This window comes from Puma concolor, chromosome B4 (assembly GCF_028749965.1).
Source record: "Puma concolor isolate L17-30 chromosome B4, mPumCon1.1.hap2, whole genome shotgun sequence".
In the NCBI taxonomy this organism is placed as follows: domain Eukaryota; kingdom Metazoa; phylum Chordata; class Mammalia; order Carnivora; family Felidae; genus Puma; species Puma concolor.
Genome location: NC_141673.1, coordinates 75546458 through 75565025, shown reverse-complemented (window position 1 = coordinate 75565025; position 18568 = coordinate 75546458). Strand labels below are relative to the sequence as shown.

The 18568-nt window shown below is 37.3% G+C and overlaps 2 protein-coding genes and 1 long non-coding RNA gene across 4 annotated transcripts in view; 1 reads left to right on the top strand and 2 right to left on the bottom strand.

The window, feature by feature from the left end:
- ABCD2 (ATP binding cassette subfamily D member 2) overlaps positions 1 to 6457 on the bottom strand; it is a 67910-nt gene extending 61453 nt beyond the window's left edge. The window contains exons 1-2 of the mRNA XM_086713664.1: positions 5268 to 6457; positions 3514 to 3694 (exon numbers count right to left, since the gene is read on the bottom strand). Coding sequence (XP_086569790.1) covers positions 3514 to 3694; positions 5268 to 6206 — 1120 coding nt within the window. The 5' untranslated portion in view covers positions 6207 to 6457. The remainder of the gene's footprint in view (positions 1 to 3513; positions 3695 to 5267) is intronic.
- On the bottom strand, positions 111 to 3506 carry LOC147579225 (uncharacterized). The gene is made up of 2 exons (XR_015253676.1): positions 1286 to 3506; positions 111 to 1030 (listed from the first exon to the last, which is right to left on the bottom strand). It is a non-coding gene; the product is annotated as an uncharacterized LOC147579225 (long non-coding RNA).
- Positions 6458 to 10713: 4256 nt separating the features above from the next.
- The window catches only part of REDIC1 (regulator of DNA class I crossover intermediates 1), a 108626-nt gene continuing 100771 nt past the window's right edge, over positions 10714 to 18568 (top strand). Inside the window, exon 1 of one of the 2 annotated variants that reach the window (XM_086713665.1) lies at positions 10714 to 10889. In XM_086713665.1, the coding sequence (XP_086569791.1) occupies positions 10867 to 10889 (23 nt within the window). In that variant the 5' untranslated portion in view covers positions 10714 to 10866. The remainder of the gene's footprint in view (positions 10890 to 18568) is intronic. The other variant, XM_025930579.2, reaches the window with a different exon arrangement.

Here is an 18568-nt window from a genome sequence, read left to right as displayed (position 1 = left end):
TCAGACGCTTAACCGACTGCGCCACCCAGGCACCCCTCTCTATCCTACTTTTTCTCCTTTTCTCTTTGTCATTCCTCTCTTTTTATAAAAAGTTTATTTATTTTGAGAGAGAGAGAGAGAGCACAAGTGAGTGAGAGAAGGGTAGAGAGACAGGGAGAGAGAGAATCCCCAGCAGGCTCTGTGCTGTCAGCACAGAGCCCAACTTGGGGCTCGATCCCATGAACTCTGAGATCATGACGTGAGCTGAAATCAAGAGCCAGATGCTTAACCGACAGACAATTAGGCACGCTTGCCATTCCTCTCTTATTCACCCATTTCTTTTCATGTCTTTTTGTCTTGAAATATACAGTATCATGTACTTAATTCATCTCTAACATAAAAGGCAATGCAGGGCATAAGTGTAAATTAAGATTAAAGACAAGAGTAGAATATAGGGTATGTAATTCCAAGACCTAAGGGCTCAAAGATATGTCATTATCTAAAAAAATAAATAAATAGGGGCACCTGGCTGGCTAAGTCAGTTAAGCATCTGACTTCGGCCCAGGTCATGACTCATGGTTCATGAGTTCGAGCCGCGCATTGGGCTCTGTGCTAACAGCTCAGAGCCTGGAGCCTGCTTTGGATTCTGTGTCTCCCTTTCTCTCTGCCCATGCCCCACTCGCACTCTGTCTCTGTCAAAAATAAATAAACATTAAAAAAACAGATAAATAATTTTGTCTGAGTAAAATGGTAAGCTAATATTTTTGTGTGTTAAATCATTGTAGGTCAAGTACATTTAGTAAAAATATACATATAAACATTATAAGCATTATACAGTAACTTTAGAAGTTACAGAAAATATTGAAGCATACTTTTTTTTTTTTTTCATTTTTTTTCAATATATGAAGTTTATTGTCAAATTGGTTTCCATACAACATCCAGTGGAAGCATACTCTTATAATGTTGACCTGAATTCATTTTTTGTCTATTTAATTGTCATATTGCTTCTCTTTGTATAAAATTTTCTTTTAAAAGAAACTTTAAGGGGCACCTGGGTGGCGCAGTCGGTTAAGCGTCCGACTTCAGCCAGGTCACGATCTCGCGGTCCGTGAGTTCGAGCCCCGCGTCAGGCTCTGGGCTGATGGCTCAGAGCCTGGAGCCTGTTTCCGATTCTGTGTCTCCCTCTCTCTCTGCCCCTCCCCCGTTCATGCTCTGTCTCTCTCTGTCCCCAAAATAAATAAACGTTGAAAAAAAAAAAAATTTAAAAAAAAAAAAAAAAAAAAAAAAAAGAAACTTTAAGGGGCACCTGGGTGGCTCAGTCGGTTAAGCGTCCGACTTCGGCTCAGGTCCTGATCTCATGGTTTGTGAGTTCAAGCCCTGCATTGGGCTCTGGGCTGACAACTTGGAGCCTGGAGTCTGTTTCAGATTCTGTGTCTCCCTCTCTCTCTCTGCCCCTCCCCTGCTCATGCTCTGTCTTTCTCTGTCTCAAAAATAAATGAGCATTAAAAAAAAATTTGAAAAGAAGCTTTGAGAATTACTTTGTTCATTTGCATAAATGTAATCATTATCATAATTTCTATTTAAAATTTTAATGTTGTTTCTTTAGTTTAATAAGGCATTTTTTAGAATTTATAGGGTTTATTTTTAAATATCTTATTACATCACCTATGAAAGTAAGATTGTTAGATTCTTTGCATACATTGTTTACTTCCAACTGGTCTCTGTAGGGTTAATTTGTCACCCACTAATAGCTGCATTTTCTCTGTTCTTTGTTGAATACTCCAGGGTTTTCTAATAAGACCAATGCTTCTAAGGACTAATAGAACTACACCATTATCTCATCATTGGGGTTGTCTCTAATATTCCTCATATATGAAACCTTAAAAATACCCCTACATTTAAAGAGACTTACTACAAATATCTGATAATTTTTTCAAGTTTCTTAGTAAAACTAATCTTAAGACCATAGGTTTTGAAGTGTCTTTTTTTCTCTAATACTCTTTTGAAAAGTAATTTATTTTATTTCATTACGGAAGGATTAAGTCTAAAAATATTATTACTAACAATACCTTTTTCAATATAAACTTATTAAAATGATTTTTTTAATAAAATTTTAAAACAGATAAAAGTCACTTTCCCTAGCAGTCTAAATGCACTGGCTATTAGACAGTTAAGTTGTGGAGTTTATTTGGTATATGTATAGCACTCATCACAAGGAATTGACGAATCTAAATTTACTAAAGTGAACAATTTTAGGTTAAGAATGACCCAAATTTAACAAATATTTTTGTAAGACTTGGTTAAAGCATTGAAGCACTGTTTCAAAACATTAAAGAAAAGGTAATTTTGTACTTGTTTTTATTAGACGACTTCCAACGAGTAACTATTGATTCTCAATTCCATACCAAAAATAACTGTAACTATTCTGTTAACACTATATTCTGTTATACTATTCTTAGTGTTGCCTTTTGTTTTCTAGGTAATAATTATCACCATGTATCAAAAACATCAAGAATATGCTCTGTACTGTAAAAACATTATTTTACTGAAGTCTCACAATTCTCTGAAGTAGTGCTTCTGATTTTCATTTTATAGATGAGAAAATTGAGTTTTAGAATGTTTAATTAACGTGACTAAGAGGATGCAGGCAAGAAGAGGGAAAGCCAAGAGTTGTCTTACTAAAAGCCCACGCTTTTCTCTAGTGCCTTCAACACCAAGGCCCATTTTGGTCGAGTGGTTTCTAATCAGTGGAAGAGCAGAGAATGATACTTCTTTAATTAATTCCCTCCTGTCCCTGCCAATTACAACCCAAACTCCCATCTTAGGTATTACACAACATTTTAATGTTGTCCTTCTTGCCCTTATATTTTTCATTTATTCCAAAGGATGAAAATGTTGGCAAAAACCATTGAGATGGTGATAGAATAGAATTAGATGCCTGCAACTTGCCAACCCCTACTTCCACAATGCCACTAAATCATGCTACCGAGGAAATTATCTACATTACCTACAAGTAGAGAAGACCTTGCTCTGTGGCATGAAACACTCCTTGAAACAATATTCCTGGTTCCTTCATGTAGTCAACCAGTTCTTCAAATCACAAATCAGGACTAATCCAGTTATAGAATATCTATAGACTAAACGCATAGGATGTTCAGAACTGAAGTTTACAACACATGCGGAAAACTTGTATAATACTCTTTTTGAAGGTATTAATTTGCTTTGAATTTAAATGCAAACTAGGGAATCATTTTGTATTAGGCAGAATAATTAAGATTGCTCAAAGTCAACTTCCAGAAACACTGCATCAGAGATCTCTGAAATATCTCAGAACTAGAAAGGTGTTTTGGGACACTTCTTTTCATATTGCTGGTTTTATTATTGGATGTTGCAAAGTCTGCCATTGTTTCTGACCAATAAATGACCATAGAATAATGACTACATACACAGTTTCACTCACACAAAACCAGCAGTGACACCTTCAAGAGAAATAATCTTAAACATATAGTTGAGATTGAGCATAAATGCCATTACCACCATCGGCAAAGCCAGTTGCAGTGATAATAGGTACAGCCACCATAATTAGTCCACTGCTGCTCCAAACATACTTCATCAAGAATTGCTCTATCATGATATACCACAAACGTTTGGATAAGATGAGGTTCATTTGATCTGCTAAAGCTTTGTAACTTTTCTGGAGTTGCTTCATTTCTACCTATGGAGGGAAACAGAGATAAGAATTAACTCACCATGAGCTATAAAATTAAATACTGTATGTTTGAGGACTTTTTAAAAAGATAAGTACATATTATTTTGTTTTACTTAGGATATTATTATCTACGATCTAACAATGAATAAATATAGATCACTATCAGAATTAGTCGTTATTTTTTAATTTTGGTCACACCTGTATTATTTTTAAAAAACCATGATACTCAGTCAATAGAATATTAAGTATAAAATACATATAACTGATTTACAATTGTGATTTCAAAATTATTTATATAAGATGTTAAGATTAAATAATATCCTGTAAGACATGAATAAGCAATGTTAGAATCTTATCTTTCTTGATCACACCAAAAATACCTAAAAATAAAGATGTGACACATATACGTGTAATTAGACTCCATTTTTGAACTAACTCAATTTACTGGATTTTGTCTTAAATGCAAGAAGCCTACAACATGCTATAATTGACATCACTGAGTTCAATGATTCAAGAGGAATGACCAATCAGTATGATTAATATAACGCATGAGACCAATTTTCAAGTGGCAGTAAAAGTCCTAAATTTGCTTTAAATTTTCTTCTTCAGGTTGCTGTTACTTTAAAAGTATTTTGATAATTGATGATGCTTCAAAAATTAAATAGTGCTGCTTGGTAATTAAAATGCCATCTTCAATTTTAGAATTCCTTAATATTTCATTTGTGAAGTCATTTGTGTTAAGATTTCAGATTCATCACCTTAAAAATTTCCATCATACTTAATATTCTGAAGTTACTTTAATGCACTGCCTGCTTATGTAATTAGGCTAACTATTTTAGGGATCTGCTTCATGTTGAAAATCTTTAATATTTAAAAATAACATTCTGGAACTCTTTTTCTCATCCTCATTTCTTCTCTAATCTTAGCTTTTCCCTGAAAGCTAGACAGAATTTCATTTCACTGCCTCTTTTTATTTGTGTCAAAATATGGTACTGAACAGTAACTAGTAGTAATGCAAATGCTATTTGTGAGACACATTCTCCTGCAAATCTTAGGACTGAAGTCAGTCCATTGACCATGCAGGCAAAATTGTCAAACTTGTCTTTCATGTAAAAGCATCGGGTTTGTTTTTTTTTCCCCCTTCTTGAAAAACAAAAGAACAACAACAACAAGAAGAATACCATCCTAAATTTTCCATCCCAATGGAAATGTGTTTACTTAGTTTCCAAACAAACATTTTCTTCTAATGCTCTAGGACTAGTTAGAATTTTTAGTTTTAAGAAAATGCTTTAGAGAAAATTCTGAGCATATTTGGGTACCTGAGGCTAAGCAGGCTGTTTTTCAGATTGTTGGATATCTTATTCTTATGACACTTTAGAAAAGTTTGCACTCCATAGTTCTTTAACAGCTTGTAATTGGAAAGGTAAGGAAGCATATACTTCAATACAGGTTTAGACCTCATAGAAATCTAAAACGCTAAAGAAGTGGGTCCATTGACAGTACAACAGATGGTATCTAGCACTGCAGTGGCAGCTGGAAGAGTCTCACATTTCACCCATCACCTTAATTTCTATCTTACCTTATGTCCTCTGTAAAAGGCAATTTCTTCAACATTGGCTATAATTCTGGAGTGCACATACCGCAAATAGCCTTTTCTGTGAGCTTCTTCAGCCACCAATTTGCCAAATTTGGGAGAGCAAGCTTTCAAAACTTTAGCAGTGGCATATACCACAAGTCCTGCTAATAGGGTGGGCCCAATTGGGCTCGCTCCTCTGGATGTAGCAGTCTGGATAAGCGTATAGGAGGTCAAGATTACATCTAAAATAGGCTTGGTCAGATTGGAGTACAAGTGAGCCACAGATTGGGAGAACATCATAATATCCTCAGTAAGAGACTGGTCAGGGTTTGCCAGCCTCCCATCCATATTGATCACCTTATAATAAGTCTGATTTGTAAAATAGGTTTCATAGGCATGGTCTACCAGGCGAGTTCTGAAGGCCAAAGCCAATTTGCACTCCAGGTACCTTATTGCACTGTTAACAAAGGTGGCAGGGATGGCAATCATAAGCCACTTGATTAATTTGATGATGAAAGTTCGAGGCTTCTTTTCCACAATGCTTTTCACGATTTTTCCATCCAGACCAGCCACATAGATTGATAGAAAGGTTCTTGAGATTAGAGCCACTGAGTGAAGGCAGAGCCAGCCTGTTTCAGTGGTCACAAGTTTTGGAAAGAGAATTTTACGAAGTTCTAGTAGCTGTTTGAAAAAATCTGCATTCACTCCAGGACAAGGTTTTTTACAAGTGTTCTCGGTGCAATGCAGTATTTCTCTGTTCTCTGCAGCCGGGTAAACTGCTTCTTTTTTCTTCCTGTGGCCAGATTGCTTTAAACGCTTGCCAATGACGGGATAGAGTGTTTTCAGAGCATATGCCGCAGCCACCAGGCAGGCAGCCCTTTTAGCAGCACTCGATCTGGTCCATTTCACCCGATCAGCTGCTGCATTTAGCATATTTGTCATTTTCCCAGTTACCCAAACCGGCTTCAAAAAGAATTGGTTTTAAAAGATCATGCTCCGCGGGAATCCCCAGCAAATGTTTCAGAAAGTCCTACAGCGTTCCATAGTCTGCAGCATTTCTCCTCTTCTGTTGTTTTTGTTTTTGTTTTTGTTTTAATTTTGTTCTGCTGTGACAGATGCAGCAGACCTCAGACTCCACTGCATCTACGGGGATGAATCTCTCAGAAGCTCAAGCTGCACCAAGCCGCCCCAGGCTCCTCCCTCTCAGGCTCCTCATTGGCTGGCAGAGCGGTGGGACCTTGGAATCCTCGCTGCCTCCCTTTGAACCTTGAAAATGAGGAGAGAGCAAAACGAATTACATCCTTAACCGGGAGTTCAAAGAGTTAAATGTCTATTTTTGGAGAGGTCGAATCAGGGCAGCTGCTGGCGACAAAACCTGCCCTTGCTACTGAGCATGCTCAGCGTCACTTAGAAACCCACAGAAGTTTCAGGATATACGTCTCTTCTCTAAGGTTTTAGTGGATACCACAAGGGGAAGAGCAAAAAGGAAGGGAGATTTTCAAGAGCTGTAAAACGAGATGAGGGAGAGGGAACGAGGGAAATGGGGGAGGAGGGACAAGAGTGTCAACATAAAGAGTCTGAAAAGAGTATTGAATGAATCTAAAATGGAGAGAAAAGAAAGTGACAAGTGTGGAGGCCACTGGAAAAAACAAAGTATCAAATACTTAGATATGATCTTTGGTGCCGCTGCCCCAACCCCCATTTTGTTTTTTTCTGTGATTCCACATGAAGTCCTAGAACCTATCAGACAAGTTGTAATTGAGGATATTCCTTTTTGTGGGTTTTTTGTTTTGCTTTGTTTTGTTGGGGAGGTGTTTGTTTGTTTTTGGTAAATAGAAGTCTTCTGTAGTATAAAAAATAATTATTTGCTATACTCCCATCCGTATGTTTACTTGTCCTTATAGTAAAAATCTTCCAACTCCATAACGGCTATTTTTAGCAATGGAGCATATTTATTTACAATGTAACTATTAAATAAACCAGTGCAAGGTTTCACTTCTATCTCCTTCCTTGTGTCCTTTAGATAGTTGTTACTTGGAGGTATGTGACTCTATAATCAAAAGTTAACCATTTGGGAATCCAACCCCAGTTAGATGGTAGAAATAGCTTCTCGAGAACCTTATTTTTAAGAGATTTTGTTTGTTTGTTTGTTTGTTTTGTCTTTTTCTAGCTTTTGTTAAGGCTTTGAGATAATTTGATTACTTCCCACTTCCATTTTTGTTATTTGATAATAACCAAGAGCATTAAAAAAATTCTCTACATCACGAATGGAGGACTTAAACTGCTAAATAGCCAAGCAAAATTTTGCATATTTAAAAAAAAATGTAAAGGGCCCTTTTTTTTTTTTTTTTTTGGTAAGGATGAGTGTATTTTGAATATGCAAAAACATTTTTGCTTCCCCATCCACCCCCATACACAACATACATACACATTTCTAGTCATCTGGAAGCCTGGGAAAATATGCATTAAACTAAAATGGAGGTTGGCAAATTACAACCCAAGCAGTGAGCCAAATTTGGCCCTTGAGTCAAGAACAGTTTTTACATTTTAAAGTGGTCAAAAATACATCAAAAGAAGAATAATATTTTGTGATGTGAGACTTTTATGAGGTTTTTATTTCAGCATCCAGAAATAAAGTTTTATTGGAATACAGTCATATCCATTTATTTATTGTTTATGGTTTTCAAGCTACAGTGACAGAATTGGGGAGATAAAACAGAGCCTAAATATTTACTATCTGACCCCCTTCGGAAGAAGTTTCCCAACCTCTGTGATAGACTATATCACCTGTCTCAGTGTTGAATGATTTTCATTTTCATTTTACTATGAGTAAAGAACTATTCTGACTTTTATAAGTAGCAATATTCTTAACTTTCCCATGTACCTATATTGATTCCAAGAATCATCACAGGTCTCTTTTCATTTGTTTGCATTCAATTCAGCAAATTTACTAACATGTGAGTGGCAAAGTCATGCAAGTCTCTTTGATAGCTGGCCATATTAGCAGCACAATCATTTCATTAAAATTCACAAAGTCTGTATGTAGAGATTCTAGTGTTAAGGTGGTTATTTTCAACATCTTTTATTCCTAATCTCATGCTTTTCATGTGTCAAAATGAGGCTGTCTTACATTTACAAATTTTAATTCTTTATATCACATCTCCTGACTGTGACAGGAGAAGTGGAGGGCCAGGGTAACCTTAAATGGAAGTGACAGGAGGATGTTCAGCCAGGCAGAATATGCTACACAGAGGGATGTGTAGGTCAGAAAGCAGCCGGCAATCGAGGCAAGTGCCTTACATCACTGGAGGCCAAGCCAATGTACAGAAGGAGCAGTGAAGGGGGAATCTAGAAGCATAGAACATTAGAGATCCAAATGGGCCCACACTTAATTGTAGGTAGGTCAGTTTACCAAATGATACTGACGCTGAGGTGCAGGAACAAGTTTTTAATGTCTTGGAGCGAAAGACTAGGTATGAGGAAAATCAGATAGAAATTTGGTTGCTAGAATTGTGGTATAAGGAAGGTTGAAAGCCAGTTACTAGAACTGGGGAAAAGGTCAATGTGACATATGACTTGATGTTGAGCCCCTTAAGTACAGATCTAATTAAAACCATTTAAATTCTACTCCCATGCTTATATATATTCAAGGATATATACAAAACATATAAAACTATATGCTTTAAAAGTGTAAAACATCAGAAATGATTTTTATAATAAAGACATCTACACATAAATAACAATATATATTGTAGATAATATATATGTTGTATGTTTATATAGTAAATCACCAGAAAGTAATTTTTAGTAACAAAGATAAATTAAGGTTTAAGAATTTTAGATGGATTTCCTTTCAACAAATGGTAAGTAGTATTTCATCTGTGCTGTATTCCTTTGTTGAACGGTTTACTGACCCAAGAGATTACCTAATTGCCCTACTGGCCCTAAAATAGCACTGTGTTTGACTCATTATCTATTGATCATGCTAGTCTTATTCATGTGAGGTATAAAACAACACTGAAGATGAGATCTTAGGTCAACATTTCAGCTGTTATAAATAACCACCTAATAATTAGTTCATGAGGAAATGTCTTTTGCTGTGAAGGAAAACCCAGAAAATATCTTGTCTGAAGATGTGTCTCCTAGATTAATTTTTCCTTAGCGTAATTCACCACGTCTACTGCCTCCCTGTGACTGACTGGAAGGAAAGCAGTAACTTTAGTCAGGGAGAAGAGATGTTTATATCCAGCTCCCAGTTCTTGATTTTTTAGTAAATTGGTTAACCTCTCCTTTATGTCCTTTCCACATACAATAATATATCAAAAGTCAGTTAATTCCACATACAATAATATATCAAAAGTCAGTAAATCTTTTAGCAAGTTATTTTACCCTTTTAGTCAATTTGTTCCTGTTCAAAAAATGTTGAAAGTAGGAAAAGCTAATAATATTGGGTCGTTGCTTCTAACTTAACTGTATGGTTTAGTTACTGAGAATGACCAGCTATACAATGTGGAAGATTGATTTGTTCTGAAATGGCATATTCACTCGGTCTAATTCAAACCAATAATAGATATACTTTGATGAATTTTTATTATAAAAATTGGTATTTATATCATTAAACAAGATATCTACCCTGGGAGGTAATCCTATTTAAGTATTTATTCCCAATGACTTAATAGAAGATATTTTATATTTGAAATTATGAGATATTCCCTAGGTTAAATTCTGGGAAACGATCTTGACAATTGGGGAACGGGTGGAATTACTTTGCACATTTTTGGGGGGACAAGAGATTTCTAGTTTCCAGCCAAAATAGCATAGAGCAGGTTGTAGGATAAATGTTTTATGAAGATATACAAACATAACACAGAAATGAATAGCAAAATCCAATTTTTGTTTTGAGATTTTTTTTTTTTCGTTAAGAAGTTGAGAGTCTTTGGGCCTTTACAGCTTAAATAAAATTTTGATCACTCTCAGAAACTTATAAAAATGTACCGAAGAGTAAATCACCAACGTGCAAGGTTTCTAATAAACAACTGCTTACGGAATATTAAAACCGTATGTGAAAGATATTTAAAGGAACTGGATACAGAGTGATAGATAAGCAGGAATGCAAACATTATCTTTAGGGTTAGGAATCTTATAACTTTCTCTTTGCCTTCTTTTTCTCCCCCAAGTCTGATCTTTGATCTGAAAAAGAAGGCTGAAACCAATATAGAACTAAATAAAATTATGGTGGCGGTGGCCTGAAACTCTAACCCTGTGGCCACAGTCCGAAACTTCATTTACTTAGGCTTCCCTTGCCTGAGCGGTTAAAACTGCTGATTCCTCTTCCCCTAGGCGGACTGGCTGCTTTCCCACAGGGTCCCTTGCTGCCCTATCAGGCCACTGTCTCCGCAGAAACCGCAGAGGCTTTCGGGAGGCTAACAAGCAGCCAGCCTGGGCGCAGAGGCTGTCGGGAGGCTGGGCCGTCGGCCCTGGGGCGGGGCGGAAGTAGGTGGCCGAGGCCTAATAAATTGGCTGAGGCTGAAGAAGTTGTGGCTCCGTACACAACCCAGGCATCTGAGCTTCCAGCCTCTGGGGCTTCATACGTTTCGGGGAGATGAACTGGGTCGGGGGATCCCGGTGAGTTGTGTTGCTGGAGCTTGAGACTGGAGACCTGGAGTCCCTGGACGTTCATTCCCATAATGGCGCCTCTTTCCTAGGCCGTCGAGGGGCGGGGACAGCTTTAGCTGGGGAGAACTTGTAGGCGTAGGTCTTTTCATCGGGAGCCAGGAAGGGCGACCCCAGCCACCACGTCTCTGTTCTTAAACCAAAAGCAAGTGGGCTTCTCCCCGCTGGCTCTTCAAAGGCTTAGCGTGTGGAGCCGCCCACCGTGGGTGAAGCGCTCGGCTCTCCCTCCCAGGTGTCTCACATCTTCCTTCTCTAACGAAGCGTCTCACCGCCTGAGCCCTCTTCTACCTTCTTCCCGCTCCTGCCCCTCTCACTTGGAAAAGGTTTTCTTTCTAGGACTGTATATATTTTTTTCATGAACTTGGACCGTATTGCGGAAAAGACCATTTCCTGCTGCCCCTAAGTTCCTCGGTGGGGAGAGGGGCGGCAGTATCAATCGTATATTTAGTTTGTTTTTTAAAGGGAGGTAAGGTGAACAGTTTCTAATGGCAATAACTCACAAGATAATTTGCGATTTGTTTTGTATTTAGCATTAATCATCTAAAGTGTGATGGGTTGGCAATTTAGTTTTATATAACATGTTCATTCCTATTGGCCTAAAGTCCACTAGGATGGAAATAATGTAGGCCTGTAATTTCATTTGATGAAAAGAATTGTTTTGATTGAAACACTAAACCATTGAATACAATTTTTTTGTCACAGGTGGACCCAGGTGATGTGGTTAGAATGTTACACATTTACATTCTAAGGAATTTTGTAAGGAGAAAGACAGCTTTTGTGTTCACCAAGTATTGTAATTATGCCCAGTAATTTTAGCAGGAGCATTTATCCTGTTGAAGAATATGTTAGCATTGTATGTTAGAAATTTATCTGAATTATTTCTGGCTGGTGTTCTAGCATCATACTTCCACTTTGGAGAAAACTGAAAATTCACTTACAGGTTTCACAGGATTTTGGTTGCTATATGATTATAATTTGATGTTTTTGAATTTGAAATTCTTCAAAATGTGAATAATAAATGAGATTAAATCATTTTACAAATGCTTAAGTACTGTTACAATGTAGGTGCCATTCTGTCCTATATTTAAACTTCTGGCTATTCTAGGAGTAATATTTCAGTTGCTATTAGGAGGACACAAAAGCAAAATACTGCAGGAAAATAGTAGTTGTGTTTCTCAAAATGAGGTAGTGCTGTGCCTGGATGTAGTAAAGTTTTATTTATTTATTTTGAGAGAGAGAGCATGAGAAGGAGAGGGGCAGAGAGAGGGAGGGAGGGAGGGAGAATCCCAAGCAGGCTCCATGCTGTCAGCGAAGAGCCCCACTTAGGGCTTGAACTCACGAACTGTGAGATCATGATCTGAGCCAAAATCAAAAGTCAGATACTTAACTGACTGAGCTCCCCAGATGCTCTGAAAATATATTTTTAAACTTAAACATGGATACATTATGGAGTAAAGTGCAAAACTCTTGCAATATTACAATAACATATGCAATTTTAGATAAATTTTCTTGGGTGAATGGGCTCCTTAGGTCAAACCCTATATTGGTAATGAAACAATGAGTATCTCCACTTTCTACTATCACAGTAGACAAGGGTGGACAAGATGAGTTGATCATGGTTTATGATCATGAGTCCTGAAGGATCTCAGAATCCAAGACAGTGCTCAGTAACCACTACTAGCTTAATTAGAGCTATTAGAGAATAGACATTTTAATCCATACCCCAGTCCATCTTGAAGTACTTGTTTATTACCCTCTGTTATTAGGATTGGTTTTGGTTGAAAATTTTGAGAACTGTTAAGAACTTATAGATAAATAATTGGAGAACACTTACAAAGCTCCTTTAGAACTGCTCCCAAAGAGCATTCAACATTAATTAAACAAATAGATTTTCACATGCCTACCTGTTTAGGACATGGTTAAGCCCTACATGGGGGAGGGGAGTTCAGAAAAGAAAAAGATATAGTTTTGAGCCACAAAAATAATCAGTGGTAGAATGGTGAGAATAGAATTTGGTAAATGACTATTATACTGAAAAGAATAGTTAAATAGCACTTAATAATAAAATGAGCCTTTTTTTTTTAAGGTTATTTATTTATTTTGAGAGAGTGAGTGAGCAAGGGAGGGGAAGAGAGAGGGTGAGAGAATCCCAAGCAGGCTCTGAGTTTACAGTGTGAAGATGCAGGGGTCAATCCCAAGAACTTGATATTATGACCCTATCTGAAACCAAGAGCCAGATGCCCAACTGACTGAGCCACCCAGCTGCCCCAAAATAAGCTCTGTTCTAAGTGCTTTTTCAAAACTAGCTCATTTACTCTTAACAAGATCCTAATGAGGTGTATACAAATGCTACCCCCAGTTTACTGATGGGGAAACTTACACACTGTTAAATGTTAAGTGATTTGCCTAAGGTCACCCAGCTAATCTGTGGTGGAGTTAGGATTTGAAAACAAAGTGCTTAACCACTCTGTTATGCTGTGTGGGAACATGAGTATTGTAAAAGTGGCACACATAAAGGGCTGTGGATACTTAGGGAACTGAGAAAATTACGTTAAGCCTTGAAAGATAGCAGTATTGCACAGAACAAGCATCACAGGGAAACAATGAAGCACAGGTTCTTAAAAGTTGAAAAGTAGGTGCGATAAATAATTAATCAGATTAGAGACCTAGTTTTTAGCAAGGCTTAGAAGAGATGGGTTGAGAGCAGAGGTATTATAGAAACTGAAAGGATTATTCGTTAGACAGCAGGTGGGTCTGCATTAACACAGGAAAACAGGAAGAAGCTTTACAATGTTGTTAAGGGAATTAAGAAGCAGGCTATAGCAAGTTTATGTTTTGCTCATAGCAATCTGATTGCATACACAAAATAGAAACAATATTCTTGTATATGATAGGAACCTGATATCTGTTAAGTTTAATTGCAGAATCATTTCATGGGAGAATCTTAGGATTGCAAAGGTCTACAATTTTTCTTGGCCTAAAACAAACTTGGCATTTGATTTTTTGCTACTCTTCTGTTTAGGGACTCTATTGGTCATACGTAAAATTTTTTTTATGTGAAATAAAAAAAGGTAAAGAGTTGGTGGCTGTGGAAGAAGTAAGCTTCCCTTATTTTCCTTTTTAAAAAGAATGTTTATTTATTTTTGACAGAGAGTGAGCAGGGTGAGGGGCAGAGTGGAAGGAAAGAGAGAGAATCCCAAGCAGGCTCCTTCACTGTCAGCCCAGAGCCTGATGAGGTATTCAATTTCATGAACCTGTGAGATCATGAGCTGAGCTGAGATCAGGAGTCAGACACTTAACCAACTGAACCACCCAGGTACCTCTTATCTTCCTTTTTAAAATTACTAAAATTAGGGGTGCCTGGGTGGCTCAGTCAGTTGCGCGTCCGACTTTAGCTCAAGTCATGATCTCACAGTTTGTGAGTTCGAGCCCCATGTCGGGCTCTGTGTTGACGGCTCAGAGCCTGGAGCCTGCTTTGGATTCTGTGTCTGCCACTCCCTCTGCCTCTCCCTGACTTGTGCTCTGTCTCTCTCTCTCTCAAAAAAATAAATAAATAAAATAAATAAAATGTAAAAAAAATTGTTTACAATTACTAAAATTGTTTTATTTGGCTTTAATGTTATGGATTGTGGACATTTTTGCAAGATATAACATTTCATTTCAAACAGTCTCATTTTGGGTAGAGATTTGGTCTAAGCTGAAAGTAATTTACACCTCTATGATTGCAATTCCCAATCAACTGTCTGAAACTTGCTAATCAGTGATAATGTCAGGTTTTTCAATTTAATGGTCTGTTCTTTCTTTTTTTCCCAAAATTATATTATTTTTTTTTATTTTAAAATCCACCCCCTTCCTCCCCTCTCCTGCCCTCACGTCCTTTCTTGACAGAGTTAAAATATTAGTGTCAGTCTTGCCAATTAAAAAAAAAAATTTTTTTTTACTTGTCTGGAAATCATTGACCTACAACTCTAATTCTTGTTTTGTATGATTTATAAGTCACCACTAAGAGTCTGTATTTTTGTAGTCAGGTTGAGGTGTAAATTTGAGACAGAACAGGTATAACTACTGATATTTTTAAGTTTGGAAACGATTCTATTTTCCTGTTTATTCATCACTGACTTGTTTCACCAAATTCATAACCCCTTAGACATGAAGGTGTTAGGAAGATGGGAGAGGAGGGGAAAATAAAAAGCTATAGCCAGTCTTTGGGCCACAATATGCCTTTTAGAATGAGCTTGACTGTAGATGGGCTATATAGCACTATATATGAAGTATAAGGGAAAAAAATTTTAATTAGGGAAAGCTTACTTATTTTAAAATAAAACTTTTTTAATGTTTATTTTGAGAGAGAGTGAGAGTGAGCAGGGAAGGGGCAGAGAGAGAGAGGGGGCCAGAGAGACAATCCCAAGCAAGCTCTGCACTGTCAGCACAGAGCCTGACGCAGGGTTTGATCTCACCAACTGAGATCAGGACCTGAGCCGAAATCAAGAATGAGAGGCTTAACCAACTGAGCCACCCAGGTGCCCCTAGGGAAGTTTATTTTTGTAACTTAGATTGAATAATGCAACCAGTGTCATAAGAGGAACATAGATAAAAGCCTGTTTAAATTTAGGTGAGGGAGAGGTTTGCATTAATAAATGTAGGTCTGGAACATTTGTGCAGAATATTTGTTAAGTGCTGTGGACCAAGCACTGTGCCCGGTGGGCGTGCAAAGTAACAAAATTTAATTGTTTTCTGAGAGGTTCGTATTTTATTGGGGGTGGGGATATGACATGCCATTAGGTTTGAAAACATTTAAGATAAGGGGCCAAAATATATGATTTAAAAAATAGATACTCTGAACGATACAATATAGGATAGTTTTAGCTGAAGCTTTGACAGCCAGAAACAAGTTTAGATGGAGAAAACAAAGAAGCAAATAAACATTACATAAGTAGTTGGAGAAAAAATTATAATATTTAAATATTTAAAAATGTGTATGGGTCTACTTGATGGTGAGGTTGAAAGCCAGACTGAGAAGTTGAAATTTGATCTGTTAGCTACTGAGTCATACAAATTTGGAAGTAATACAATAAAAATGGTATTTTTATGATGGTAGTATTAGTATTTTGTAGTTTGGAATGCAGTGGGAGAAAAACTCTAAGATCGTGATACCAGTTGGGAATCTGATGGGGGGAAAAATTAATACTATTTTTCCGTATTCTGTGATTGTCCAAATCAACAGCAATCCTAACTCACTTGTATGTTTTGGGGGGGGGGGGGGGCTGTGTGAATTTGAGTTCGTTACTAAACCTCTCTATACAAGGGCAGATCCACGTGGTGAGGAACCTTCTGTATGGAAAAATAATGCAAAATCATGACTGCAAAATTAGATACAGGGCTTGGAAGGGACATTTTTATGTTAAGGCACCTGAAGCTTAACCTTAATTAACTTTACAATAAATTATTTTTAAATTTTTTTTTTCAACGTTTATTTATTTTTTATTTTTGGGACAGAGAGAGACAGAGCATGAACGGGGGAGGGGCAGAGAGAGAGGGAGACACAGAATCGGAAACAGGCTCCAGGCTCTGAGCCATCAGCCCAGAGCCTGACGCGGGGCTCGAACTCACGGACTGTGAGATCGTGACCTGGCTGAAGTCGAACGCTTAACCGACTGCGCCACCCAGGCGCCCCAATAAATTATTTTTATAGTAAATTAGTCTCTGAGCATCCTTTTCCTTATCTGTTAAAGGGGGATAATACTTAAATGCACAGTGAACATTTCCATTTCACTGGTGCAGTCATGATTTATATTATGGTCCTCGTGGCATGTGCAGTTTAGCATTTGTCTTGGAGTTTTTGTTTTTGTTTTTAACTTTTTAATGTTTATTTTTGAGAGAGAGACAGAGCACGAGTGGGGCAGGGGCAGAGAAAGCGAGACATAGAATCCGAAGCAGGCTCCAGGTTCTGAGCTGTCAGCACAGAGCTGACACGGGTTCATACCCACGAACCATGAGATCGTGACCTGAGTAGAAGTCAGACACTTAATTGATTGAGCTTTTGTTTTTTAACTAAAGAAACTACCATTACTATTTCTGTTAAAATGAGCCCACATAGATTCAAGGACTGGCCTATTTTTTTAACCTCTGCCATGGTCTGAATTAGTACATGAGCCACGTGTGCCATGAAGAGATTTCTCACTTTAACATGTGGTTAAATCCAAAGACCTGCACTGATAACCCAGGAAAGACACTTCCCAGATCGAAAAATAACTAACCTCTCCTTTTAAAGATAGTGTGGAGGGCACTAGCTGATAATGTGCTGGGACATGCGCAGCTAGGGACAATTAATTTGCCGGTTGGGGTTGTGAAAGTATTAAATGCTGATGTCCCTGCTGGCCACTTGTACCAGCTAGTTGTGCTCTTGCATGCTAAAGTCTGAGACATGTGTATAGCTGCCATACCTGGGGGTGGGGTCAATATGAAGCTTGGGAAATTTCAGGTTAGGTGTAAGTGAAATACTTGTAAGGAATACAAGGCTAATCAGTCCTGCCAGAGAGCATATTAAGAGTAATAGGAATATTGTTGCTGTGATGCTTTCTGTCAACTTTTTTTTTTTTTTAATATTGTTTGGTAATGGTTTTGTAATCTTTTTGTAGCAAGGACCTCACATAAAGGAAAATTAATGCTTAATAATAAATTATGTACTGATACTTTGTTTTCAAATTAACTTGATGGTGGACTTACCCACAAAAATTTTACCAACATTTAGCATCTCTTATGTTTTATCATTGAGCACATGACAAACCGAATAAACAAAATCTACTGAAAAAGCATCCAGATTTATTTTCAGATTTAGTAGTTATTTTAAGAATATCATAGAGGGGCGCCTGGGTGGCGCAGTCGGTTAAGCGTCCGACTTCAGCCAGGTCACGATCTTGCGGTTCGTGAGTTCGAGCCCCGCGTCAGGCTCTGGGCTGATGGCTCAGAGCCTGGAGCCTGTTTCTGATTCTGTGTCTTCCTCTCTCTCTGCCCCTCCCCCGTTCATGCTCTGTCTCTCTCTGTCCCAAAAATAAATAAACGTTGAAAAAAAAAATTAAAAAAAAAAAAAGAATATCATAGAGGCAAATAATTTGACACGTGTAACTGCAGAACATTGAAGACAAAATTATATCTGCAGTGATAATATGAATACACATTTGATGGGTTATAGCATCATGTGTAAAACAGGATTCTTACTAAATATTATAACCTGTGTGACTAATATATACTTGGATTGATTGTGGTTTACATATCCCAAGAAGCTTGATATTTTACCGAACAGAAACTGCAGTTTTCAGAATTTCAAACAATTTTATATATGCACAATTAATATAACTGAATTACAGTTTCTAAGACAATACTAATGTTGAAAAAATGCTTTGGTGTGCCACTATAAGCTTTCTCTTTTTGCTGCCTTTCATTAATTGAATTTCATAATCACTTGGGATTTTGAAGAATGACTTTGTAAATTAATGTGTCCTGCATTGTTTTGAACATTTTTGTAAGCAAATATCCTAAATTTTGAAGACATTTTGTTCAAAAACATCTTTATTCAAAATAAATAAATCTTTATTCTATAAATAGAATGGAAAAACTTCAACTTTAGAAGC